The 25656-nt window shown below is 52.0% G+C and overlaps 2 protein-coding genes across 5 annotated transcripts in view; one reads left to right on the forward strand and one right to left on the reverse strand.

Annotated features, from left to right (window-relative positions):
* Positions 1-952: 952 nt before the first annotated feature.
* Positions 953-21044, reverse strand: MAP1A (microtubule associated protein 1A). Its single transcript, XM_036120001.2, has 7 exons — positions 20761-21044; positions 19697-19798; positions 11878-11960; positions 11472-11612; positions 3071-11234; positions 2699-2919; positions 953-2516 (listed from the first exon to the last, which is right to left on the reverse strand). Exons 1-7 carry the CDS (start codon positions 20996-20998, stop codon positions 2361-2363), a joined length of 9105 nt encoding a protein of 3034 aa, XP_035975894.1. The 5' UTR covers positions 20999-21044; the 3' UTR covers positions 953-2360.
* TP53BP1 (tumor protein p53 binding protein 1) overlaps positions 20229-25656 on the forward strand; it is a 94771-nt gene continuing 89343 nt past the window's right edge. For all 4 annotated transcript variants that reach the window (XR_004925826.2, XM_036120003.2, XM_036120005.2 and 1 more), the window contains exon 1: positions 20229-20391. The gene's annotated coding sequence lies outside the window, so the exon portion shown is untranslated. The remainder of the gene's footprint in view (positions 20392-25656) is intronic.

Raw genomic sequence — 25656 nt, forward strand, 5'->3', positions numbered from 1 at the left:
TGGTGATGGTGGTGATGATGTGCTTGTGAATTCAAGAATGAATGAGTATAAATCCATCATGTCTGTTTGTGACTAAATTAATCTGAACCAGTCAAAAGCTGCTGTAGTTGAGTGGAAAGGGACTATAAAATAATCAGGCATCCTAGGAGGTCCCAGTGGCAGTCAGCCCACCATCCCAAAATGTCTTCAATGAGTAGTGTTGTGGGAGATAGACTTTCTATCTCTGTGAAGCACCACTGGGTGCTTGCCTTCTCACCAGATTCTTGGAATCACCCTCTTAGTTTTTCACTCTGATGCTTTGGAGTGTTAGGAGGAGTTGATATAAAGGGGTTATGGTCTTTCTTTGCCTCCTTGACATATTTACATTGGGAAAGCCCAGAACACTGGGAGGACTGGAATATCTCCTTTCCCATATATTTACATTCACAACCTGGCCTCTCCTGACATAACCAGGACTATAAAGGGTTTCCCTGCAGGGCAAAATCCAGCATTTACTCAGTGGAACTCCTAACTGCACAGGTGAGTGCTCTTTACAACCTCAATAGGCTCTGGATCTCTTAGGGCTTCTCAACTCTTTGCCTCTTTGGCGTTCCTTATTCCAGGTTTCTAATGCTGGTTATTCAGTCCTTGGCTCTTGACCCCAAAGTATGTAGATCCCCTTCCCAGAAACCCTGCCCCTCTTCCCTCCCCCAAACCAAATGTATCTCCCCATCCTAGGCCCCTCTTCCCCATACTCTGGCGTTCTCATTTTCAGAAATTAGGCTGGCTCCCTGTATCTTTTTCTCCCTTTATCCGCCCTATGTTCTCTGGCCTCCTTGGGTCCTGGAGCTGCTTCCAGTTATCAAAGACATTGAGATAAATGACAGTGCTGGGAGAAGCAGAGAGGTAGAAGCCAAGGCCCAGCAACTAAGCAATGTGTAGTCAGAAAAAGCTTAAGCAGCACTACAGCATCTGTAATGAACTTGAATTTATTGTTAGAGTTGGAGGCGGCTCCATTACAGCAGCTGGGAACTATAGCAGGGAAGTGTGGGGAGGAGCAGAGCACAGCAGCACGGGGAGGGTGGGAGCTAGGAAGAACACAGGCCGGCTCATTTTGGTTTCCACACAGTCATTTGGCAGAGAAGCCGAGCCCTGACGAGCGTCTGGATTTCTCAGTCCGGCAGTAGTCTGGCAGGGCTGCTCATTGGCTTGCTTGGGGAGAGGTCCTCTCCTGGGGTGTTTTTTTTTTTCCAGCCTGTTTTCATCTTACTCAGTAGGAGTTCAGCTTTAGCTCAGCTTCGTCTCCTTCTTCCCTTCCTCCCTCTCATTTTCCCCAAGTTCTCTGGCATGGCTTCTACCTCCCAGATCCTCTGTCCAAGAGTTTGGGGCTGGAAAGGCAGCCAGTGTTCCCATTTCAGCTGCAGGATGGCATAGTGGAATGTTGGGGGAGTCACACGTTGCTGGGGTGTCAAATGTTGGGATGTCAGGCAGTGGCTTATTTTTAACCCATTACACACCAGGCCACAGCAGATGACCACATGCAGAGAAGCCAAGCAGGGGATGACAAGGGATGAGGATAATTGGAATGGGTGGGTGAAAACTTCAAAAGGTCAGGGAGCTTGGAAGAATTCTGGAATTTGGGCTGGGCTCTCCTTGCCCCTTTGTGCTGCCCAATAGGCCTGGTCTGGGCACAGCTCTGGGATGTGAATGATATGAAGCAGGGGCTGGGAGGATAAGTAACTTTCTTCTCTCACCAGTCTATTGGTCAAAAGAGCTTCAAGTTTTGGATTGAGACATTCAGATATGGAGGGAAGCAGTGGGACAGTGTAGCAGCAGTGTACCCCTGGACCCCTGCTGGAACTCAGACCCTGGTGGGTAAGAGAATGGGAGATGGAGGAAAGGGCGCAGCTCTGGGCACCTCACTGACAGAATCCTGCCCTCAGATCACATAAATTACTACTGGAGATCCTTCCTTAGAATGCTAAATAGAGATAAAGAGGTCCCTGGGTTTGGGGATATGATCTCACTCCATGAGGGAGGAGGTTGCTGAGACCCATCCTTACTCCCCACCCAATACAAACACTTGGTAGTGTTAGGAGAAGGGGTCACTCCAGGGTTCTCAGGCATCAGATGATCTAATTTTTACCCTCCTTCTATCCTCTCCCTGTTGCCTTTGGTTTTGAAACTCCTCTCAGGTATGGATGAGGGGGAGGGACAACCCCTCCATTTAGCCCAGCCCAAGTTCCCACAATAAGAAAGACATCCTGTCCCCTGTCTCCCCCACCCCAGCTCCCACGTCCCTCAACCCCAAAGGACTCAGCAATAGCCATTCTCTAAGGGAGCTGGGGGAGCAGATCCTTGGGGAAAGGAGAGTGGTTCTTTCAGAACTCAATCTTGCAGGCTGGGAAGGATTCATCCTGCATGACCACGGTGCTGCTGCTAGCCAGGACCAGGACGTTCAGTTGTTGCTGCTGCTCATGAGTCTGCTGGTACCACTCACGAGTCACCTCTGTGTCATGAGTAGGGATCAGAGTCACCTAGGAGGGAGATAAGAAATGCCTGATGTGACATGAGGATGGGGTATCATGCCTGATGGTCTAGGAAGTAGTCCACTGCCCATAGGAAGGGCTCAGTCCTTTTATGAATAGAGACTGTGTTCCACTATTGCCTCAGAGTAAGCTTCGACCAGACCTCCTCCTCGGCATCCCTTGCCACTCACCTGAAGATTCTCCCCCCACTGGGCCTTGCCCTCCAGCAATGCATCCAGCACAGCCCGGCTCGGCTCGCCATTGACAGGGTCATTCCCACTGACCACATAGTAGGATGCACGCACTCGACGGAAGAAGTCAAGGTCAGCAGTCTTGCCACTGCAATGATTCGGGATATAGGCGAGATCCACGTATACGGGGGGGCCAGAGCCGCCCTTGGAACCCAAGGCCGCTGTAGAGACAAGCCAGGACTCATTGGAGAGGTAAAGTAGAACACTTTTAGCAATCTTCTTCCTCCCACAATCCCTCCTACTCCTGGAGTCTTTGACCAGCCACACCCAACCCCAACCCATCGTCTCTCCCACTTTTCATGTTATACTTACATGGTCCTGTTTTGAGTCCATTGACTAGGCCTTTGGACATGGGGCTGTGTCCATCCTTTTCCTCTGCTGGGGTGACCTGGCTTGGAGTGTTGCGTGGTCGGGGTGCAACCCGGGATGCTCGATCTGCAGGCCCTTTACCAGGGGTGGGTGAGCGTTTCCCCCGAAGATCCAGACGCCGGGCAGGAGATGCTGGCTTGGCCCTGCCTGGGGCCCTGCGCCCTACTCTCCCCTGTGCCTTCTCCTTCTCCCGTAGCTTTTCTACCCTCCCAGATTCTGAGCTGAGCCCCTCAGGGTCAGCCATGCACACGTCAGGGCGAGGAGGGGATGGGCGGGGGTCTGGTTGAGGGATAGGGGGTGGGTCATGGCCAGGCCTGGGATGGTGAGTTCCACTGACCCCCCCAGCTTTGTCCACAGGCAGGAAGTCCCCATCTTCATCTGAGTCGAGGGCTGCCTCAGCTGTGATGGATGGGCACTCCTCAGTTTCTGGTGGAACATCAGAATCTGATTGTGAGGAGCCTGAGTCACTGGCTGATGTTGGAGGTGTCTCATCAGCCACAGGGCATGGGCCCCCTGTGGCCCCTGGGCCCCCTGCCCGGCGCCGCCCCCCTCTCCCTACTAGCCGAACTTCTTCAGTTGAGAGGTCACCTTCATCTGTGGACCGGGGCAGAGGTGGGTTCAGAAAGGATGGGGAGAGTTCCCCGCGGTGGGGCCGGGGCTCAGCAGCACATCCCTGGGGCCCAGCCTCAACCTCAGGGGAGCCACTTCTGGGTTGGCCTCCAGAAGCCCCTCCAGGGCACAGTGGCTGCTCAGGGGAGAGGAGTGTGTCAGGCCGGGAACTCCTCTCTGCTCCCTCAGGCCAGTCCCCACGTTCCCAGGCAGGGCAGGTCTCAGCTGCTTCTTTCTCAGCCTTAGCCAGGGCAGGGCCTGGGGGGTTGGGGCTGGTTTCAGTTGGGCCATTGGCGGCACAATCCCCAGAGGGACTCTCGGAGGGGCTTGGCTTCTTGGTGGGGGCCCCTGTGCACTCCAGGCGGCAGGGCAGAGTGCTATCATCCATGTCTCCAGGCAAGCTTGGAGCTGGAGCTGGGGCCAAGTCCAGTGAAGCTGGGGGTGCTGGGCTCAGAGGAGTGAGGTCCCAGAGGCTGTGGGCAGCTGGTTCCATTCCTGGGACCAGCTCTCCAGACCCCCGTTCTGCAGCCTCCAGGCCCGGAGGGAAGCGCTCAGCCACACTCGAAATCACAGGTGTGGTGGCCTCAGAGGAGGAGCCTTCAGACAGGGCTGGTGAAGCAGGTCGTGGCAGACTGGAGAGGAGAGGGGCCCCAGGAGAGCTGGGTGATGGGAGCTGGGGCAGTGAGGAGTCCAGGCTGGGCGCCTTGGTCACTTCTAGGTACTCATCATGCCGGGCTCTGGTGGGGGGCCCTGGAGTCAGGGCCAGAGCTCGGTCTCCAGAGAAGGCGAGGGAGCCACAGGGTGCTGAGCGGGGTTCAGCAGGAGAGGGCAGTTGTGGGGGAGCTGGCTGCAATGAGGAGAAGCCAAAGGCTGAAGCAGGGAAGTCCAGGCTGGGTCGGGCAGGACCCAGGTGTGAGTCCGAGGGAGGGCTGGTCTGTGCCTCACTTTCAGGCCACAATGTGGGGGACCCTGCAGAGATGGGGTGAGGGGGACTTGGGGATTGGGCCTCTTTCTCTGGCTGTTCCCGAGCCCCTTTCTCCAGCTCTGAGTCACTAGTGCTGTCATCCCAGTGACCCTGGCCTGATTCCTTGGGGGATGGGGTTCTCCTATCTGGGCTACATCTCAGGATATTACCATTAAGAGCGGGGCTTGGGCCTTTGCTCAGGGGGATAGGAACACGGGGGGGCACTGCAGGTGGGGTAAGGTTGGGCTCCCCACTCGGCCCTGGCTCAGGCTCCTGCCTGGGGGGTAAAGTGGGTCCCGTCAGGGCTGCATAGCTAAAGGTTGGGGTGTCAGATTGGAGACTCTTGGGTGAGACAGGAGATGAAAGCTCCTTCTCTGCAGATGGGTTTCGGCCAGCAGCCTCCTCCTTGGCTGAGATGCGTGGGGGCCAATCCCCAGCTGCCCCAAGCGGAGGCTCTCTAGTGGGGCAAGCAGGGCCAAGCCCGGTAAGCATCATCTGCTCATAGATGTCTGCGTACTGAAAACTTCTCTCATCAGGATAGGGTGTGGGCTCTCTCTGCTCGGGCTCCATCTGCTCAGGCTCCTTGGTGGCATGGCTCTCGCCGGCCTCTGGGACCTTTGAGCTTTGAGGGCGGCTGCCAGGAGCCCCAGCTCCACCTTCTTCTTCCCTTTCCCCTTCAGCCTTGCGGTAGTCCTTCCCCAAGGGGGAGTATGGCCCACCTTCCAACTCCGCTGCTGCTTCCTGCACTGCAGCCACCACACTGTCATACTCAGTTGTGCCCCAGGAGAAGGGTGCAGGAGTGTGTGGCTCTGGGGCAGGTGTGGGGGGAGCTGGAGCTGGGGAGAGGGGTGCAGGGGGCAGGGTTCTGTCCTTGGGCACCCATGGTGGGATGTCAGCCAGCCACGAGGGGGTGGTGGGCTCATTCCTCACAGGTGGCAGGGGCTCAGGCTCTGGGATAGGGCTTTCTCGTCCTGGGGCTGGAGGAACCCTCTGTCCTACCATCTCAGGTGGGGAGGCCGGAGGAGAGATGATCTCAAAAGGGGAGCGGGTCAGCTTGTCCTCTTCCTCTGGTGGCAGCCCAACTGGTGACTCAGCAAGCCAACGTTCCACCTCCAGCCCCTTCTGTGGTGAGGACTCCTGGAAACCCTTGAAGTCTGAGGCCCAGGGGCTCTGGGGCGTGTGTTCCAGTGGGGGCACTTGTTCATCGTCTGGCCCTTCATCGAGGAAAGTGCTCTCCCGCTCCTCTGTGTACCGTGGCCGGGCCCCCGGGCCATCCAGCTCATGAGGAAACCACACCTTGCGCTCACAGCTCAGCTCCCTCCAGTATGGGTCCTGTTCTAGGCCCACATCCTCTCTGCCCCTCCAGTACCTGTCCTCCTGCTCAGGAGATGTGTCCTCCCATGTCCGGGCAGGCTCCTTCTGTTCTCCAACTGGCTCCCCTCTGGATGGAGATGTTTCTTGCCACTCCTGGACCACACCCTGCTCCTTCCAGTACTTCTCTCCCTGATCCCGGGCCTTGTCCTCCTGCACTGGGCTCTCTTCAAGACCGAGAGCTTTGGTCTGCTCTAGCAGAGCTTCTTCCTTCTGTTGTACAGCCTCAATTTTTTCTGGAGATTTTTCCTCTAGGACCTTCTCTTTTGGTTTCACGGTTTTATCCTCCTGCACTGGGCTCTCCTGCTCCTGAGTTTTGTCCTTGTCTTCCAGAGCCTTATCTTTCTCTTCAACAGCCTTATCGTTTTGTTCCAGGGCTTCAGCCTTCTGTCCCAAGGCCCAGTATTTTTGTTCTAAGGCCTCCTCCTTCTTTTCCAAGGCCTCGTCCTGCTGTTCTTGGGCCTTGCCTTTTTGTTCCAAGTCTATGTCTTTTTGTTCTAAGGTCTTATCCTTCTGTCCATGAGCCTTGTCCTTCTGTTCAGGGGCTTCGTCTGTCTGTTCTAAGGCCTTGCCCTTTGGTTCAGAGACCTTGTCCTCTGGAGGTTTGTCTTTATGTTCAACGTCTCTGACTTTTTGTTCTAAGGTTTCATCTTTTTCTTCTAGGATCTTGTCCTTCTGTTCCAGAACCTTGTCTTTTTGTTCTAAGTCTTTGTCTTTTGGTTCCAGGGCCTTGTCCTGGTGTCCCAGGACTGTGACCCTTTGTTCTAAGTCTCTGCCTTTTTGTTCTAAAGCCTCATCTTGCTGTTCTACAGCCTTGTTCTTTTCTTCCAGAGCCTTATCTTTCTGACTAATGGCTGTATCCTTTTGCTCTACAACAATATCCTTCTGCTCCAGAGTTTTGTCCTGCTGTAGGACTTCATCTTTTGGTTCCGGTCCCTTGTCCCTCTGCTCTGGGGTTCTGTCTTTCACCTCTGGAACTTTACCTTCCCACTCCATGGCAATGCCCTCCATGGCAGGGCTTGGCAAAGACTCAGGACTCTTGGTGAGGGAGCTATCAGGTGTCAGAATGTGTTCACCAGGGCTGCTGATCACACCAGGTGAGTGCTTCCCATCTCCCAACAATGTAGAATGAAAGAAGGGGCTGGCAGGTAATTTTCCATCAGGGCTCTCATCTGTGATGTCTGCCAGAGCAGGATATGCAGTGGTCCAATCTGTGGGAGGTGACACTGTGGATGCACGGGGTTCTGGAATAGATGCAGGCACTACGTGGTGAGAGGTGTCCTCAGCCTGCATCAGAGGCCCCTTTCCTTCCTTTCCAAGGCTTAGTTCCCCAAACTGGAGGGTGCCAAGGTTTTCTGGAGAGAGCTGCTTAGAAGAGATATCGAGAGAGGTCTCCTTGCTGGGACTCTCTTCTGAGAGAGAAAGTGACTGGGTGTCTTCCGGAGATACCTCTGGCCAAAGGGCTTTGTGTAGCTGCTGCTCTGTCAGGTCACAGGGAGACCTGGGGATGGTTTCTTGGTTGGCTGTGTCTGGGGAGACCACACTGAGTACAGATACGGACTCTGCATCTTCAGGGGAGAGGCTTTGGTCAGGAAATTGGAGCACCTCATCTTTCTGAGTTTCACCAGGTTCTTGGAGTGATGTTCTCAAATCTCTGGGAAGGATTTCTGTTCCCAGAATTGGGCCTGTGGGCTCTCTTGCCTCCACACTCTCAAAGACTATGGCTTTGTCCTGTTCTGGTAACAGTTGGATAGTGCAGCCTGTATGTCCCCCAACGATGCTGACAGGTGTTTCCTGGGCATATGGGCTCCTGGGAGGAGGCACTTTTCCCTCCTCCTCTAGTGTGACCTCTTCAGGCCCTGGCTTAACTATCTGCTCTGTAGCATCTTCCTTGCCCTCACCTGGTGCACGCCTAGTTCCTCCCCAAGAGCCTGCTTCCTGAAAGTCTTGGGGCTCAGACTTTTCTTCCACTGGGGACTGATGAAAGGGTGTGTGGGTGGCACTGGGTGGGCCAGATGGTGGAGGAGAGGCCATCTTCACCGTGCTATCATCTGGGCTGAGGCAGCGCTCCTCCACTTCTCCAAGGACTGGTTCCCCTGGATGTAGGGTATGCCCAGGGGCACCAAACATCGGGGCTCCAAATTGACTAGGAAGTTTCTCAGACATCTCTACATTTGTGGTCTCCTCCTCTTCCTCTCCCATGGCTTTCTCTCCAGGCAAACCTCTCCCTACAATCTCTCCTTTCTTCTCTGACTCCCCCGTCACAGAGAAATCCTCACAGGGTGGTGATTTGAAGCACTTGTCTTCTTCCAGGGAGGAGGTGGGTGAGATGGTTCCAGCTGATGGCACATAGTCCAAGCCCTGAGTGGCTTCAGTGCGGGATGAGGGGATGCTTGTGACTGTGTCAAGCAGCAGGGAGCTCTTGCCTGTCTCCTCTGTCTGGGGAGCTGTGAGTGAAGCCACAGACTGGTCCTCAGCCACGGATGTGGCAAAGGAAGAAAGCTTGTCGCACTCAGTGATTGAGGTGGCCGAGGACACGTGCTCCTCTTCAGCCAGAGGGGCAGCCACCATGTTGGGGGGATAGGTAAGTTCAGTCTCTGGCGCTCCATAGCCTTTGCTGGAGGCAGCAGGAACAGCACTGTCTGTAGGCTGGCTAGCCTCAAAGGGGCCGGGACCTTCAGGCCCAGGGAGGTCATATGTACTTGTAGGAAATCTAGGTGGAGCTGGGCGCTCCTCTGGCTCGTCATGAATCTCCTCATCTGAGATGGTCTGCTCTGTCTCTGAGTAGCCAGGGATTGTTTCGTCCTGGATGTAAGAGACATGCTCAGTGGCTCCTGCAGGTGTGGCTAGGCTGCTTAGGAATGACGAGGTCTCCTTCTCAGGAGCCTTGCCCTGGAGTCCTACTTCCCGGCCCTCGAGGGCCTCCCTGCCCCTTGGTGTTGCCTTCAAGCCTTCCTGCATATGTTTTTGGTAAAAACCCTCAGCCTTTGTCTCTTCTTCTTCCTCCTCATCTGAAGGGTGCAACTCCTCCATTTCTTCTAACTCGGCCTTCTCTATCACATCCTCCTTTACCTCGGGTTCACTTTCCTCTCTGGCTTCTGTTCTATCAGGGAGCCTGTCTGCTTCCTTCTGCTTCTTTTCCTCCCAGGTATCTTTCTCTTCCTCTGTTTCAGCCCCTGAGTCTGGGCCTCTATCCTTACCGCCTTGTTCTTCAGGGATGTCTGAGACAACCTCTCTCTCCTTCATCATAGGCTCTTCTTGTTCCAGCCCTGGGACAGAGGGTGGTATCCCCTGGCCATTTGTGCTCGGGGCTTGCTCCTCTGCAGTGTCTGGAGGGAGTGGTTTCTCTCCTAGTCCTATGTCCCTTTGTTCAGCCAGCAACCCCCTCTCCTCACGCTTCATCTCCTCAAAGTCTTGTGTGAGGTCCTCTGGTGAAGACAGAGCTAGTTCCCTGTGCCCACTGACTATTGGGGGTGGTACAGCCCCCTTCTGGGCTGGGGGTGTCTGGGGCTCGGAAGACAGCTCTTTCTCTGCACGAGCAGCCCGACTCTTGTCCATTTTGACCCTGCCAGGGGCCTTGGCTTTGTAGAGGGTCTTACGCACCTCAGGGGTAAAGGGCTTCAGGTCTGGCTTGGAAATTTTCTTGACCTCAGGTTTGGTATCTTTCCTCTTCTCCTCCTTTTTGGCATCCTTCTTCTCCTCCTTCCTTCCTTCATCCTTCTTGAGCTCCTTTCTCTCCTTCTTGATCTCTTTTTTCTCTTTGTCTTTTTTCTCTTCCAGCTTTGATATCTTTTCTTTCAGGTGCTTCTTCCCCACCTTGTCTTTGATCAGCTTTCGCTTCTCTGCCTTCAGGGCCTCACTCGACTCAGTCCTCACCCTCTCAGGTTTGGTAGGCTTTTCTGGGGGCTTCTCAGATGACTCCTTTACTTTTTTCTCTGTCTTGGCTAACTCCTTGGCCAGTTCTGAACGGGCTTCCTTGGCTCCCTCTTCGGCTACCTCCTCCCGTTTGGCCAGCTTGCTCACAGCTGTCTTGGCAGTGGCCTTGAGGCTCTCCTTGCTGTCAGCCCGCTGTTTGATTTTGCTGGGTTTGAGGTTGGCAGGCACAGCGCCAGAGGCCAAGTCCTTCTGTGTCGCCACAGGGTACCGCAGGAAGTCCAGGTGCCGAAGCTTTTCCAGGCCCTCCAAGATCTTGTTCTGGGGAGCATTCCCTGGAAAAAGCACACGTACAATCTTCTCAGTGGGGTTGGCTGGTAGCCAAACCACCAGAGCAGTGATAGAGGTCAGGTAGGGCACCGAGATCTCAGCCTCCTTCCCATTAGCCAGCACAATGCCTGTCTTAGCTTTACTATTGCCTGCCCACTTTTGCATGAGGAACTGCATCTCTTTGCTGTCCTTGACAGGGTTGAGGACGTACATGTCCAGGCGGCCCACACCCATCTTGTGGAAGAGGGTCAGCGGCTCAATGGTGTTGCTGACCACACGGTACAGAGGTTCGGCCTGGATGCCCAGGCGGTTTAGGTGTTGCAGAGTGAGGTAGGCCTCCTCAATGCTGCGCTTGGCTTTTCGGGAGGCATCAGGCAGCCGCAGCTTATCTGGCACGTTGAAGAAGACAACTCCAAGCTCAGGGGAGATGAGGTTCTTCACCCAGTCGCTGTAGCTGCTAGAGCCCTGTGACTGCTCCTCCTCCAGTTCTGCCACTTTGCGCTGCAGGAGCCCATTGATGCCTGGCAGGTTGTCTGCTCCGATGTGTGTGAGCAGCACCGAGTCAATGCGGTCCAGGTGCCGCACCAGCTTCCAGAAGCAGGACTTGCGATCAGAACCACCATCCACCAAGATGTTGAAACCGTTGACGGCAAAGAGGGCAGAGTCTCCGCGGCCACCAGGGAAGATGTAGCAGCAAGGCTTGGAGAGCTTGAGGAAGCCCCCTGAGGTGGGGGGCTCTAGCAGGTCAAAGGGAGATGGCACATCCACAGTCTCAGAGACATACTCGGAGAACTCAGCCACAGCATCCATGGTGGGCAGCGTGGGCTCAGGGTTTAGTTGGAGATGCAGGGTCTCTTGGCAACTGGATAGGCCCAGGTGGCTCCAATCACCCTCCCCTAAGCAGGAAACAGTGAGGAAGGCCTGGATCCCAGGGTCTCTATTGCTGAGCAATTGGGCAATCTAGAAGAATGGGAGATGAAAGGCTGATCAGGTCAGGTAGAGACCTGGGGTCGCCTTAACCCGACTTAGATTCAATCTGCTAGTCTCCACCACTTTGCGAGGGGATTTCCTCCTACCTTTCAGCCAGAGCTCGCTCTGGTCAAGCAACATGAGATTTTCCCATCCTTGGATCCCTCCCCACAGCTCTAGTCCTACCCCATTTTTTGTTCCTCCCAGATACGCAGACATGGACCTTACCTCTGGGTTGTGAAGGACCTGGGCAAAGTTTTGATAAGAGTAGGTACCACTCTGTAGGATGAGGTCTCCCCCAGGCTCTAAACTTTGCCCACTCAATATCAGTAGTTTGTGAGCTGATGGACTGCTAAGGAGGTGGTGAACCTGGAAGGGAAAGCGGGGAGTGGTCACGGATGTAGGAAACCCAGGGAAGGGCACTGGATGTTCCTGCTTCCCAGCAGTACTGCAAGGACACGTTCCCCACTGGTAGGCCCACAACATCTCCAGTGTGGGGCTGGGGAGCATAAGGCGGCTTAGATGGTTCAAAGCCAAGTCCAGGAATTCTTGGCCTTACAGCAGTAGTGCTGGCAGAGGTGGGTTACAGCGCTTCCAGCAGGCCCTCGTGGCAAGGCCCCGGCCCTGGTCTTACCTCCGAGCTGATGCTGTCGGCACTGGGGTTTACCAGGATGATGGTCTCTAGGATCTCACTCTGGTGGGAGAGGGTCCTCTGGCCTGAGGGAGGGAGAGATGAAGGATTTTGTATTGAAGAGAGCGGGTATAGACTAAAGGCGAGAGGCATTGTGTGGGGCAGGAGAGAAAAGAATATACTATCAGAAAATGGGGCTGAGGGGAAAGAGGAGCCTAGCTATCCTTAGATCCTGCCACTTTGGAGACTGCTGAGTAAGGTCTAGGAACTGGCTCCTCTAGCCCTTCCCTTTCAGGGCTTTCTCCTCCCCCTCTCCTACACTGGCAGTTTTCTCACTCCCTTCATCTGCCACACCCTCTGTCTGCTCAGTCTGGTACCCCCACCCCCTCCGCCTGGAACTCCTGCCTCAGGCTGCCCTAGTGACAAGAAGCTTTTGTCCCTCTCGAGTCCTAAGCTCCTGGTGCTGCCTGGGGATGGGGGGCTCTGCTGGAGGAGGGGCTCCCAGGATCATGATCCTTACTCAGCTCTCTCCCCACCAGCCTGCCTCTGTCCTGGGCTTTCGCGCCAGCAGAATCCCTGGAAATAAGGACATAGACACTTCTTCGCAGTGTCTATGGACTCCCCATCCTCCTTTCCATCCCCTATCCAAGGCCAGAATTCCCATCCCAAAAGACTCAGTTTCTATCCCTCTAAACCTTTGGGGTTTTACAATTCAAAGAGGAGAAATAGGCCTGTAATTTCTCATTCTGTTCTCTACTTCCTCAGAGGCCAAGCCTGTGCTTACCAGCATGCCCACAAACATACTGTTTCCCCCACAACTCCCTCTCCCACCTCACCTCCATATGCCCCGGACACAAGAGAGGCCTGGTTCACTGCCCCACAACCCATCCCATGTGAATCGTTTCTTCTCTCATCCTTGCCCCTCTCCTATGGGCCCTCTGCCATGGAGATGGCAGGCCACAAACTGGAGCTAGGGGTCCACAAACAAGAAACAAACAAGGGCGGAGAGATTCAGAATGTTTCCCAGGCCACGGAGAAAGACAAGACAGCCTCAAATTCCCTATCTACTTCCCTTCTCCAGACTCACAGGAAACACCAAGCAGTGCAGCAAAAAAAGAAAGTGGCAGGTTCAAAAATAAGGAAGGAGGATGCTGCCATCCTCTGTTCCTGCCCTTCCTTGCAGACAGACTTGAACACATGGCCTGCGAGTGGGTTGTCTGGGAGATATTGGTGGGAAAGCTCATCATCTGTCCCCTAGATTATGGGACCCAGCCCTCTCCTTTTTCTGGGGTTTGGATGAGAGAAGCCTGGGGCCAGGGCCTTTGTTAAGGGGAAGAGCCCTAGTGCCAGGATCAAGCAGATCCGGCAGCATGGGACGCACTTACAGCTGCAGGGGAAATGAGCTAGGGACAGTGTGTCGGAAGAACAAACCTTATGGATGGTGGGTGGGGCCCAAAAGGAGTTCAAGGGTTCTCTTCTATTAACTTGGGAACCGAGGGAAGCTTTGAGATCAGTTCAGAGGATGAGAACCACCTTAGAGACAGGCTGGGGCAGGGCTTAGGCAGGTGAGGGGTATCAAGGTTCAAGGAAGGGCCAGGCTAGCGTAGGCAGTTCCTGCCCTCCTCACAACATATACGCACAGGGCCACACATTCAAGCTAGGAGGGTCTAAAGAGAAATAGCTGCAGTACAGACTGATTTGCTTTCTAGCTACCACTCTTCCTCCCCTCAGTGGACCATTCCTCACAGTCCCTTGTGTATAACCACTAGGCTTCTTTGATCCCCGTTCCTGTCTTGGCGAAAGGCCCTTTTCCTCACCCATGTGCTCTCCAATTCTGACCGGCAACTACATGGTCTATATCCTGCACCCCTCCTTTTGAGGCCTGGGAGAAAGCCTTATTTCTCTCTTCTGCTCCCCAGCCATCCCACTGAAGGGAATTGACTTGTTTTTCCTTTTTCTTTGGAAAGGACTTCTTATGAGGCAGGGGCACTTCCCCTGGGCCAGTGATGACCCAGGTAGGGGCGGGCTGGGGTGCTGAGGCTGAGCAGGCAGGAGGGCAGGTGTCTCCGCAGTGAGGCAGAAGAGGGGGGGTGCCGCTTGGGCAGCTGCAGTATGCCGCAGTGTGTGAGTGTATGTGAGTGTGCGCGCTGAGCTCAGACTCCAGCTCCGCCCCCACCCCCCACCCCAGCATGACAAGTCATTTTCTTGGCTGCCTCTGCATGGGGGGTGCGGAGGGGGGACGCAGAGAGGGAGAAGAAACTGGCGCCTCTGTTCCAGAGCCCCCATCTTGGGAAGAGAAGCGGAGATGGGGTGGGGGTGGGGCTGAGACTTGGAACCTGTGGGGTTGACAGGACTGGGAATGCAGGGCAGCTGCTGGGGAGGGAGTGCTCTCAATCTCCGGAGTGGCCTCTCAATCTCCAGAGGGAGCCAGAAGTGGGGGCTTAGAGTCCTGGTCTCAAGCTGGCCGCAGGGAATGGGGAACGGGGAGCCCACTGCAAATAGGTTGGTCTGCGAAGAGGCGCCTGCCACGTCTTAATGACCCTTTCCTCCCTTTTTCCCCCCACAGTGTCCCCCACCTTCCCTTACTTGGCAAAAACTCGCTATTCTGCTCACCCCCAGCATAGGAGCAGCTGAGCAATCCAGCAGCTGACACCAGAGACCCTCCCATTAGGCGCAGTCCCATAACATCCGCCTTTCCTTCAGATTCTTCTGCCTCTGCCCGAAGACATAGCCCCCCAAACTCCTCCAGCACCACGGGCTGCCAGGCAGAGCCAGTGACACCACCCCCTGCTGCTGCCCCAAGGCTGATGTCTCCCAACCCAGCCCAGCCTGAGAGGTGGACTGTCACAGTCCCGAGCCGCACTGGCCTCCACCTGGTCCTGGGTCCAGGCCGATCCCACAGCCAGTAATGTTCATCTTCTCTCTCTGTTCCCCCACCTTGCCCATCCTGCTGGGCTAATTCCAAACACACCAGATTAGGTATCAACTCCTTTCCCATTAACCCTACCGCAGCATTCCCCCACCCCCCATACAAAGCCCTTCGGTTAGGTTCTTACCCTGGGGTGTGGGCGGGAGCCCCTCATGGAGGCTGCAGCTCCGGCCTCAGCCGGCAGCTTGAGGGAAGAGTCTGCCGCACTTGGGGTGGTGGGGGGGGCGCTTGATGGGGAGGGCGGCGCCTGGGCGGGGAAGAGGGGCTGGTCCATGACGAGGCACTGGAGACTTAACTGTTTCTTTGCCTTCATCATGTCAGTGCTCTGGGGCTTCTGCTTGGCTCTGGGGGGCTGAGGAGTTGTCTAGCAGCTCAAAGAGCCCGGGTGGTCTCCAATGGCCCACAGGGCCCTTCTCCCCCCCAATGCTGTTTAGTCAAGACATACTCTTTTAGTACCAGCCAAAAGCCCTGTGTTAGGGCACACTGCAGGGATACAGGAGGTATGGGCTGCCTGGGCCCTCCCCCTTTCCTCAGGAACCATCTGCCGCCTCTCCCTTCAGATCCAGGGAATGACCTTCAATTCCTGGAGGAGCAGGAGACAAAGGGGCTGGGACCCACAAGAATGAAGAGTGAGGGGACTGCTTGAGATGAAGGCTGGGGATGGGGTTGTGCCGGGTTCTGTGGGCTTCTGAGCCACAGCTGCAGAAACCAGGGGAAGGTAGAAATAAGTCTCATTTTAGATTGCAGGGTAGGTTGAAATTCTGGAGTGGACACTTGATCCCTAGCCCATCTGGGGTGGGGCACAGGGACCCTGGGAGCTGTATGTAGTTCTATGCCAAGTAGCCCCACACTAGCACTGATACTTGGAATTCTTGGGTCATTGAATCTGAAGAGGCTGGGTGCTTTCTGCTTTTCAGTGAAAGAGTTAACAGGGACCAAGGAGGATCACCAGGGCCCCAGGCCCAAGCAAGATTTTCTTACTATAGGCCAATTATTAAGTCCAGCATAAAGTACTCTTTGGGTTAAAACAAATCTTATGAATTTGTAGGGTCTTGGGTCCCTGTGTTCTCCTTGTCTCTGTACTTTTCTATTTCTCTCTGATGTCTCTTTCTTATACTATCTTGATCCTTCCAATGTTGGTCCTGTTTCCCTTAGTCTCTACCTCTGTCTCAGGACTCAAAAGACTCAAAGGGAGGATCTCGAGAGCTCTAGCACACAGTTCCAACCCAGTGATGCTCATGCTCCCACAGAGTCCTTCCTTGCCCTCTTCCCTTCCATCAACCCTCCCCAGTCCTGGCCAACTCCTAATGCCTTCCACACATTGACATCCACCCACTCAAACCCCAGCACCAGCCCCACCCTTGCCCCAGACTGCCAAGAGCTGCTTTTGAAGGTCAGAGAAGCCAAAATAGTCTTTGCTCTCAGCATCCCCCTTCCCCCCCCTTAACTGTAGCCAGAGGAGAGGAGGAGCTGAGTCACCAGAACTGGGGGGGGGGGGGGGGGAAGAGGAGGAGGAATCCTTGCTTAGATCCGGAGATGCAAAGCAGCAACATGGCAACAGCCCCATTTGGATTGGGAGGCCATCTGCAGAGATACACAACACAAACCAGGCTGAGTTCTGAGCATCACAAAAGGAAAACGCCTCCCTTCTGCAACTTCATATTTCTTATTTCTTCCCACCTCAAACCTTCTATCTCCTACCTGCTTTCTAGGGCTCTCTGGAGCGTGCTAAGAGGGAAACTTGAGTAGACATTTGGCTTGAGAACAAAATAACATTTCCCAGCCCAATGCAGAGCCCACCCTTATTCTCAGCTGCTGCCCCCAAGGGCCACACCCTGGGCATAGTTCCAACTCACGCTGGAGTTTTCCTTCAGCCCTCACCCTCTGAACAGCCACCCACCACAACTGACCCTCCACCTGCTGTGTTCCTAGGCTCTGCTGCAATGAAATGATGAGATGCCGAAGAGAGAGAGGCCTGAGCTCAGACCCAAAATGCGACTAGAAGTCCTGGATTTGAGATGTGACTCCACCATTTTATTAATCATGCTGTTAAACAAGCCACTTAACCTCTCTGAAAGCTTGTTTCCTGAACTATAAAATGAGCATAGTGTTAGCACCACCTTTTAATAATGCAGGGAGGAATGAATTGCATAGAAGATAAAAAAGTGCTTCATTCCTAGAATCCTAAACCTGCAGTGCACACATGACACTGGAAGTCTGTCTCTCTTTTGTGGAAGATTTATGATCAGGGAAATCCTAATCAGAATCTCAGACCAGACCAACTCTAGAGTATACCCTTATCTCCCAAGTAAGCCCAGAATTGGAGATGCCTGCAGGAAGGGACTTAAAATACTATTCATGTTCACTGCTCTCCCATTTCAGACAGCAGTGCAGACCCCCAGTTGTAGGGGCCAGTGAGCTACTATATTAATACAGAATGACTTTCATGTTTGCAGAAGTAACAGAACTACCACCTTCAGAGCACATCAGTGGTAATGGAGAGTAACAGAAGGCCTAAAACTCGTCCTTCAGTATGTTTCTTAGAGTCTTAAAATATCAATCATGAATTATATATTATGAAAGTCTCTCCCTTTCCTATAGGTGCCCAATAGTAGAAGTATCAGAGTGTTGTTTAAACTCAGTTTTCCATGTCCTAATAGTTTCTGGGTTTGTTTTATAATGCTTGGAAGCTCCAGATTCTCTGTAGGATTTAGAAAGGAAGGCCCCAAGTCACCACTGGAGACTTTCTGGTGCAAAATTCACCTTGTAAAGAAAGCCTTTACCAGATTTGACCGCTAGAAGGAGCTGGGCCACTGACTCTCCATCAGTGGGTCCTTCTTTTCTGCGTTGGAGACAGTGAGGAGTGGATAGTGGATAGGAAAGATTGCACTTGCCCTGACACTGTAGGATACATGTTTGTCCCCTTTCTCGGCTTTGTGTCCCAGGGTTGAGGAGAGGTGAGAAGGATGGTGGCCTTGCCTGTGGGGTGGGCAGAAAGGATTAAGTCATAATGTACTAGCATATACCCTTAGCCCACCCCAGCAGCCTGGTTCCCCTTGCCTCTCTTCCAGTGGGAGGCTGAAGGGCGGGGCAGTGTCTGCAGCTGCTCTGGGCTGACTGTTGTTTGTGGGGACAGCTGAAAGAGGAGCCAGCCGGGGTGGGGCTGTGGCTGTCTTGAGCCATGTGGGTTTTTCCAGGAAATTCTCCACTGTTCTCCAGGGACATAGACAGGCCACCATGAAAATGTCCAAACCTAAAAAAAATTCAGTATGCTCAAGTGAGCCCTGATCTTGGGACTATTGTCCTATGCTCCTGGCGGACACCACGGCAAAACTCTTTGATTAAAAAAAGGTCAAGTAGGTGTTTATATAGTAGCGCTTATTTCTGAGAGATGCCTGAGGGTAACTATGCATCTCTCTGTAAGTATGTTCCCAAGGATCCCCGAATGTTAATCTGAAGAATGGCTAAGCATTTCGGTTTAAGTTCTGTTCATTCTTACACCATTCAAGGAAGCAGCCTACTCTTAAGTTTCTGTGGCCCGGAGGACAAAGTTAGAGAATTCAGTGTGAACTGTTAACATCAGCAGATATCCCCCCAAACTTCAATTCAGTCATTCATTTTCATCTGCTGTCATCCCCTTATCCAGCTTGCACCAGAGATCCCAGGAGTAATAAATGGCAACACTGTCAATTTTCAATCATCAGTGCTAATGGAGGAAGCCATGACATGAATAATTCTAAACAGAGGCAGTCTCAAAACAGTGAGTGGCTAGCTTCACAAGAAGCCAGTCACATCAAGGAGATGCCAGCTTCACATTTTTTAAAATGCTGCACATATTCCTAGGATAAAGGAAGGTTAGTCATATTAACCCTCTCATAGCCTCTCTCTAGGAGCATCTTTAGAGGAGTCAGTGATCAGGGAAATGACTAAAGATGGGGCAGTTAGCCGGAGGAGTATGAAGAGAAGGGGAGGTGATTATCCACTATACTGGATAATTGAGACCTATCTGTATGAGATAGGATTTCAGTCACTTGGTGGCAGTGACTGTTGAGTTGGTTGGATTTTATATTCCATAAAGGCGTTGGCATATGGATTGGCGTGTCAGCATTTACCGATATCATGACCAGATGCCCACCAATTTATAATGGGACAGAGGGCTTTCTGTAGTCTCCCCACAGATACTGACATGGAAGGATAGCTCCTAAAATATTTTCTTAAATCCCTAACCCATTTCTCCCACCCAGCAGAATGGGAAACTGAATCCTGTGAACTTTGATCTCAGAGCCAAATCTTAGAGTGTGACTAGCTCTTATGGCTGCAAATCCAGGAGACCCTGCTTCCACCCTGGATTTGATGGTGCTCCTCAGCCTTTGGTACGGGGATTCTGCTCTGCTCTGGAGATCTGTTGGCTGAACTGAAGGAGGAACCAGAAATCCTGAAACCGTAAGCTGTACAAATTGAGGGGAAAGTGCTAAACAAGGACCTGGGAAGGTGACTGGAGGACTCACAGGTCTCTATAAAGAGAAGCAAGGAGACTAGGATATACAGAAAGGGGAACACAAAAAGAGAGTGGATTTTTGCATGGGAGATGATTGATCACTCAAGAGCAGTACCTCATTCCCTTAGTGCATGTCAACAGCTGTCCATAAACCACCCTCTTCTCAGGTAGAAATTCTGTTCTGCAGGCTCCCTCCACCATCATACCAACTGTCTGCAAAGGGTACTGGGTATGCAAGGATAGCTTTGGAGCTTTGCAACTTTCCCCCCAAGAGTCCCTCCCTTCTGCCCAACCCAAACCTCCCACAAAGCCAGCTCTGCCAGAGAGACTGGACCTCTGCTCTTCTGTAACCAACCCTCACCCAAAGAACTGAGACAAATGACACTAGTCCTAACCTTTGACCTCTGAGGAGAAGTGAGCTAGGTGCCGGGTGATGAAGAGTCTCAATTGTTGGTTCAAGTCAAAAGATGATAAGTCAATGTTCCAGGAGAGAATCCCTGTGAGAGAAAAAGAAAAAAAGAGGGCTCTAGATAAGGTCAGTGGAGGTGGACTTAGGGGAGTACTTCCAAAGCTCACAGAAGGGGTAAGGACAGAGAGAGGATAACGACTGCCATGATCAGCCTCACTGACGTCTTTAAGAAAGGTGGTCTATTTCCCATCCTGTGCCTTTCTTGAGCTTTGCCTCAGCCAGAGAGAGAAGGGCAGAGTTTAAGCTAAACTTGGTCATTAATGAGTTTGTATGTAGTCATTTTCCTGCAGAGTTGCCCAATTGTGATAGAGGTGACACTCAAGGGCCAGTTCCCAGATACTGGGGACTGCCTTCCTGGGCTTTACAGCTAAACAGTATTCTAGACTCTCCTTCTATGCCCCCTCCTTGCCTCCACCCCTCCGCAGCTTGCTTCCACCCGCAGGGGGCTCCGCAGCACTGCGCCACAGGCAGGCAACTGGAGAGGGAGGTGAGGACTGAGGAGCTTCTGGCCACGAAGGTCACTCTCTTAGGTTTACCGCTGGCACTGAGAGATTTAAGATTTGTCCGCGGCTTTCAGAAAGCACCCTGTTCCTGTTCAGGGACCCTAAAGAAGAAACTAAGGTAGGAACATGGACTCTCCAGGGGATGGTGAGGACTCTCAAGACACTTGACCCCAGACACTGCGTGTGGGAGGGGTGTGACCAGAGTGGCCCCAGGGGCTGTGTAGAGCTCCCCTGCCTCGGGGGGGGGGGAGGGGGGTTGCGGAACGCCATGGGATGTGCGGGAGGGATGGGGAAGCGAAGGTTAGTAGCTAGAGACGATACGGACGCACGACATGGAAGATGCAGGTGCCCGGGGCTGATGATTCAGATTAACAGGGAGCGCAGATCTCAGTCAGTGCAACCTAGGGATGGAGAATGCAGACGTACACAGATGGCGGAGAAGCACGGGATGGAGGATGCCCCAAGCACGGCCAGGACAGAGGCTCACCTTGTTCAAGGTGGGCCCGCACGGCCCTCAGCTGACTCTCTGTACCGATATCACCGATCACGATGAGCAAAGAGTGTTTCCGCAGGTCCCAGCGTGCTGCCGCCACTGCGGCTCCGGCCTCGCACAGCGGCTCCGCGGGGTTCTGAGCCAGCAGAGCGCCGGGGCTTCGGAGCCCCAGCCCGGGGCTTGTCTCCATGGCAACGCCGCTAGGCCGCCCGGGCCCAGCCTCGGTCTCCATGGAAACTCCGTTGGAGTGCTAGGCCGGCAGCGTCCGCTGCAGGGAGAGTGTGCGCGGTTCTTAAAGGCAGGCGGCAGGAACCGTTCATTGGCTGATGCCTGTCAGGGGGTGGAGCCCTGGCGCCGCAGGGGCCGGGCTGGGGCAGCGATGCTCCCGCCCTGCGGACACCCGGGGCCGAGGGGTGGTGGCTGCCCCTGTCATCCCCCTCGCCTTTTCCATAAGGAGCACCCACCCCGACTTGGGCAGGGGTGGGGCTCTGAGGGACTCGGTGGAGGGGCGAGTCGATTGCCTCGGCGCCGGAAGAAGCTTCTAGTTAGGATGTTTCCAGATAAGTACTGTCTGGCAATTCCGCAGCCTCGCCAGATCTGAGGGGAGCCATATTGTCCCTCTTCTCTGTCTCCCAGTTTGTATCGTTGTCTCCATCTGTGTGCCGGTGTATTATCATTGTCTGGTGCCCTTTTTTTTTTTTTTTTTTTTTTTTTTTTTGGTCCCCGCGTGCCAGGGTCCTATATTCCCTCCTCGGTTTACTTGTCCTATTGCCCCAGGCTGGGGAATGCTCAGGAAGGCTGCGCAGTATTGGAGGGACAGAATGACCTTCCAGCCCTGAGTCCCTGGTGAGTTGCTGTGCCGAAGATAGGGTTTGGCTAGTCTCCATATCTGCTGAGTGCAGGACTCCAGTGCAATGAGCTCAGACTGCAGCAAGGGGGATCTGAGTAAAACGCAGGAAAGACCTTCCCAGCTACAAGTAATGTGACACAGTGAGTTGGGTAAACTTGGGAGACAGTGGTATTACTTTCCCCAGGGAATTCTCAAAACAGAAGGGGCACTGTTTGAACCAAAGAGGCTGACCAGTCCAAAACCAAAGAACCAGGGGATGGGAAAGAGGACTGAGGAGGCTGGCACTGTTTTATGACCGACTAGAATATTCTTGTAAAAATGGTGTGTGCTGTTAAGTCTTACCACCCCCGTTCCTCAGTGTGTCCACATCACGTACTCTGCACTCCAGCATCTTCTTTTACCCAAGATTCTGAATCATTCTGTGCATGTATGTATCAGATAGAGAACCTGTCTTTCATGCTTGGGCTCCAGCAGCTCTTTGCCTTACATTTTTGGGGATAGTACAGGGTAGAAAGGAGCACAGTTCCTGATTCTAATCCCCCTCCTCTCTGGAGGCCCTGAGGAGGATTAGACAGTGCCTGCATACTAAGTACCTCACTGCAGTCCTAGTCCTTATCATGGGGCATGTGTGATAGCCCAAGAGCCAGTCTACTCTGCAGTCAGTTTGGATATGACCTTACCTGAAACTAATATTATATGTCCATTATATCTCAATTAAAAAAAAATGGATATGGCTCTGAAAATCCCTTCCGTAGCAGAGAAGGAGAAATAAGTACTAGCAGAACATCAGATGGTGGTGGTGCTTCACCTTGTATGACACATGAAACAATGTTCCGCTACATCTCTGCCCCACCATTTGCAGATCTGAATCTGGCAAAGCTTGGAGAGATGTGCAGTTCTCCTCTTCCGCAACCAGACAAGAGTGCCACGTGGAGGCAGAAAGCCAGAATAGGCTGTAGGGAGAAGAAGGGGACAGTTTCTATAGCAACTGTAAAGATGAGACCTTTAACTACCACAGAGCCTCGGAATAAGGGTCAGCAGCAGTTAACCACAGGCTCTGCTTTCATCAAGTCTGACAAAGAAGTTAGACAATAGATCTGAATGGTATAGGGAAGGACCACACACTGATCAGATGGTAGGGGCACAAATTCAGGTCTATGATCTCAGGCCCTCCTAGAATTAGGTTTTGTTAATTACAGCTGCAAAGGCAGACTATGATAATACTAAATTGCACATATAGGCTGGATGAGCATTCAGCACAGGCTGTTCTTTAAAAGGCAGAAAATGTCATAGAAAGATTGACTGCAGGTATGTCTTAATTACGCCACTCTTTCCTTAGTTAACAGTATCCCAGCCATTGGGTGATGATTCCGGTAGCATCATCATATTATCAGAAAATATTTTCAAGCATCAAATGGCACACAGCACCATGTGCACAATGCTCTATAAAGAAAACTATGGAGGTTAGCATCAGTATCTGTGTTCCAGAATTTTAGAACTGAAGACAGAAAACACTTATGTACATATGTAAAAGGCATAGAAAGCTGAATAAAAATATTAAAGAAATACATGCATGAATTGCAAAGTATATAAACCTCTATTTTGTGTTTAGGAAGAGGGTGCTGTGGCAGGAGCCTAATAGTAAAAGGATGTCACCGCAAAGACCAGTCCAAAGGGATTACTGGGGGGCGCCTGGGTGGCTCAGTCGTTAAGCGGCTGACTTCGGCTCAGGTCATGATCCCAGGGTCCTGGGATCGAGCCCCGCACTGGGCTCCCTGCTCTGCGGGAAGCCTGCTTCTCCCTCTCCCACTCCCCCTGCTTGTGTTCCCACTCTCGCTGTGTCTCTCTCTTTCAAATAAATAAATAAAATCTTAAACAAAAAAAACGGGATTACTGGGCACCTGTGATATGCATGATTGTGAGGAACCCACATTAGTGTGTGGTGGTTATAGAGCCCACTTCAGTGTTTCATTTAACTATTGACCCCTGGAATGACCAAATCTGATCTTTTGGGAACTCCCTTATTCTGTAGTTTCTTCCACACTCTTGTCGTGTAGGATTAGGAGATACAGTGATTACAACCAATGCTTTTCAAACTATTTGTGGTGAAGGACCCTTGAATTGTAGAAGGGGTCACTGGGGATCTACCACTGAAAGGGGAGATTAGAGGAGATGCAAAAGGAAGACGCTATTATAGGCTCTTTCCTTGGGTGTGCACTGCAGTGGGCACAAGGCAGAAAACAGTATAAATCTGGAATAGTATGAAAGGTAATTGTAGCCTTGGCTAAGCGTAAGCCAGTTAAAGGATTCTCAGACCTTCACCAGTTCACAATATCTAGTGATAAGTTATTGAATAGGTACATTATGCACATATTTAACAAAGTAGGAAGGGCATCTCTAAATTTTTTCTGGAAACAATTTCATGTTTGGCATTTAAATTTAAATTAAATTTAAAAATTTCATTGTCCTCATGAGAAAATACGAACTTTATTAGGATTAATTACACTCATCTTGAATTATGTGTATGTGGGAAAGGAGGGCACCGTAATGCTTTCAATGCTTAGGGTCTCCACAGGACTTAAGCCAGCTCTGATAATTCATAAAGAAAAGACACTGACTCCTCCCTTACTTCTGGCCTGATGAATGTCATGAGTTTTTCTGAGGATCTGAGCTCATTTGACAGAATTCCAGCCTGCTCTGCCAGATTGCATGGTCTTATCAACTAAAATATCCAAAAGGAGCTGCATGCAGCTCAGATTCCCACCCTGTACTCAGTTCTGCCTATAAAGCATTCTTTACACAGAGAGAGGCGTGTTGGATTACAGGATTGCTGTGTCAGAGGTTTATCCTTGGCTTTTGGGGAAAATACTATGATCATAATGCATACCAGCAGCCATAGGGTCACCTCTTAGCATGAACAGCTGGTTTATCTGCAGAGGCACTGAGTAAAATAATCTCTGAAAAGGTTGAGGTGGGGGAGAAATCTGCATTTATTACTATGTCTGGCACACAGAGGAGGTCCACAGTAATTATCTGTTGGATAATTTTCCCAATTGCTATTTGTTAACATTAAATAACGGGAAAAGCACAGGCACTGGATTTACCCTCTCCCCAGAGAACATTCCAAAAGGACAATGAAGATATTTACCCCTTTTCCTCCCTTACTCCCCTCATTCTTTTGTTGAAGAAAGTAGTTCCCAAAAGTAAAAAAGAAACATTTAGAGATACTATCTTCCTTTAGCCATTCCACTAGCCTGTGAGATGGAAGTTAGTGTTTGGTTGTGGCCACCATTTTCCTTTAGCCTTCTGAGCAAAGCCACTCTTACTACAGGAACCTCTAAGGATTTTCTTGTGGTGATGGACATGCTGGTCATAAAGATAATCCAAATTTAAGTGTATAACTTAGTTTTGAGGCCATGCCTGTGTATGAATCAAATTTTACATCATTTTTAAAGGTATTTGTAGAATAGAGTTGCTTTCCTTGAAGGAATGCTTGGGTTGAAGAAGTATCGTTCCCTTCTCAGTGTCACAAAACCACAGTTAACTTTTCCCTTCCTTCTTCTTTTCTTGAAGATCCTTCATAATATACCCTAACTTCCCTTTCTAATACTACCTTTTTTAAAAAAGATTTTATTTATTTGTTTAACACAGAGAGAGAGAGAGTGCGCAAGCAGGCAGAGCGAGAAGGAGAAGCTGAGCAGAGAGCCTGATGCAGGGCTCAATGCCAGGGCCCTGGGGTCATGACCTGAGCCAAAGGCAGATGCTTAACCAACTGAGCCACCCAGGCATCCCTCTAACATTACCTCTTGCAAATACTTTGCCTTAACCCTTAGTCAGTCAATCTGAGCCACTTGCCTTTCCTTCATTCTTTTTTTTTTTTTTAAGATTTTATTTATTTATTTATTTATTTATTTATTTATTTATTTATTTTAGAGAGAGATAGAGAGAATGAGCAGGTGTGGCGGGGAGGAGCAGAGGGAGAGAGAATCTCAAGCAGACTCCATGCTGAGTGTGGAGCCCGTAGTGGGGCTTGATCCCAC

This window comes from Halichoerus grypus, chromosome 8 (genome assembly GCF_964656455.1).
Source record: "Halichoerus grypus chromosome 8, mHalGry1.hap1.1, whole genome shotgun sequence".
NCBI lineage: Eukaryota > Metazoa > Chordata > Mammalia > Carnivora > Phocidae > Halichoerus > Halichoerus grypus.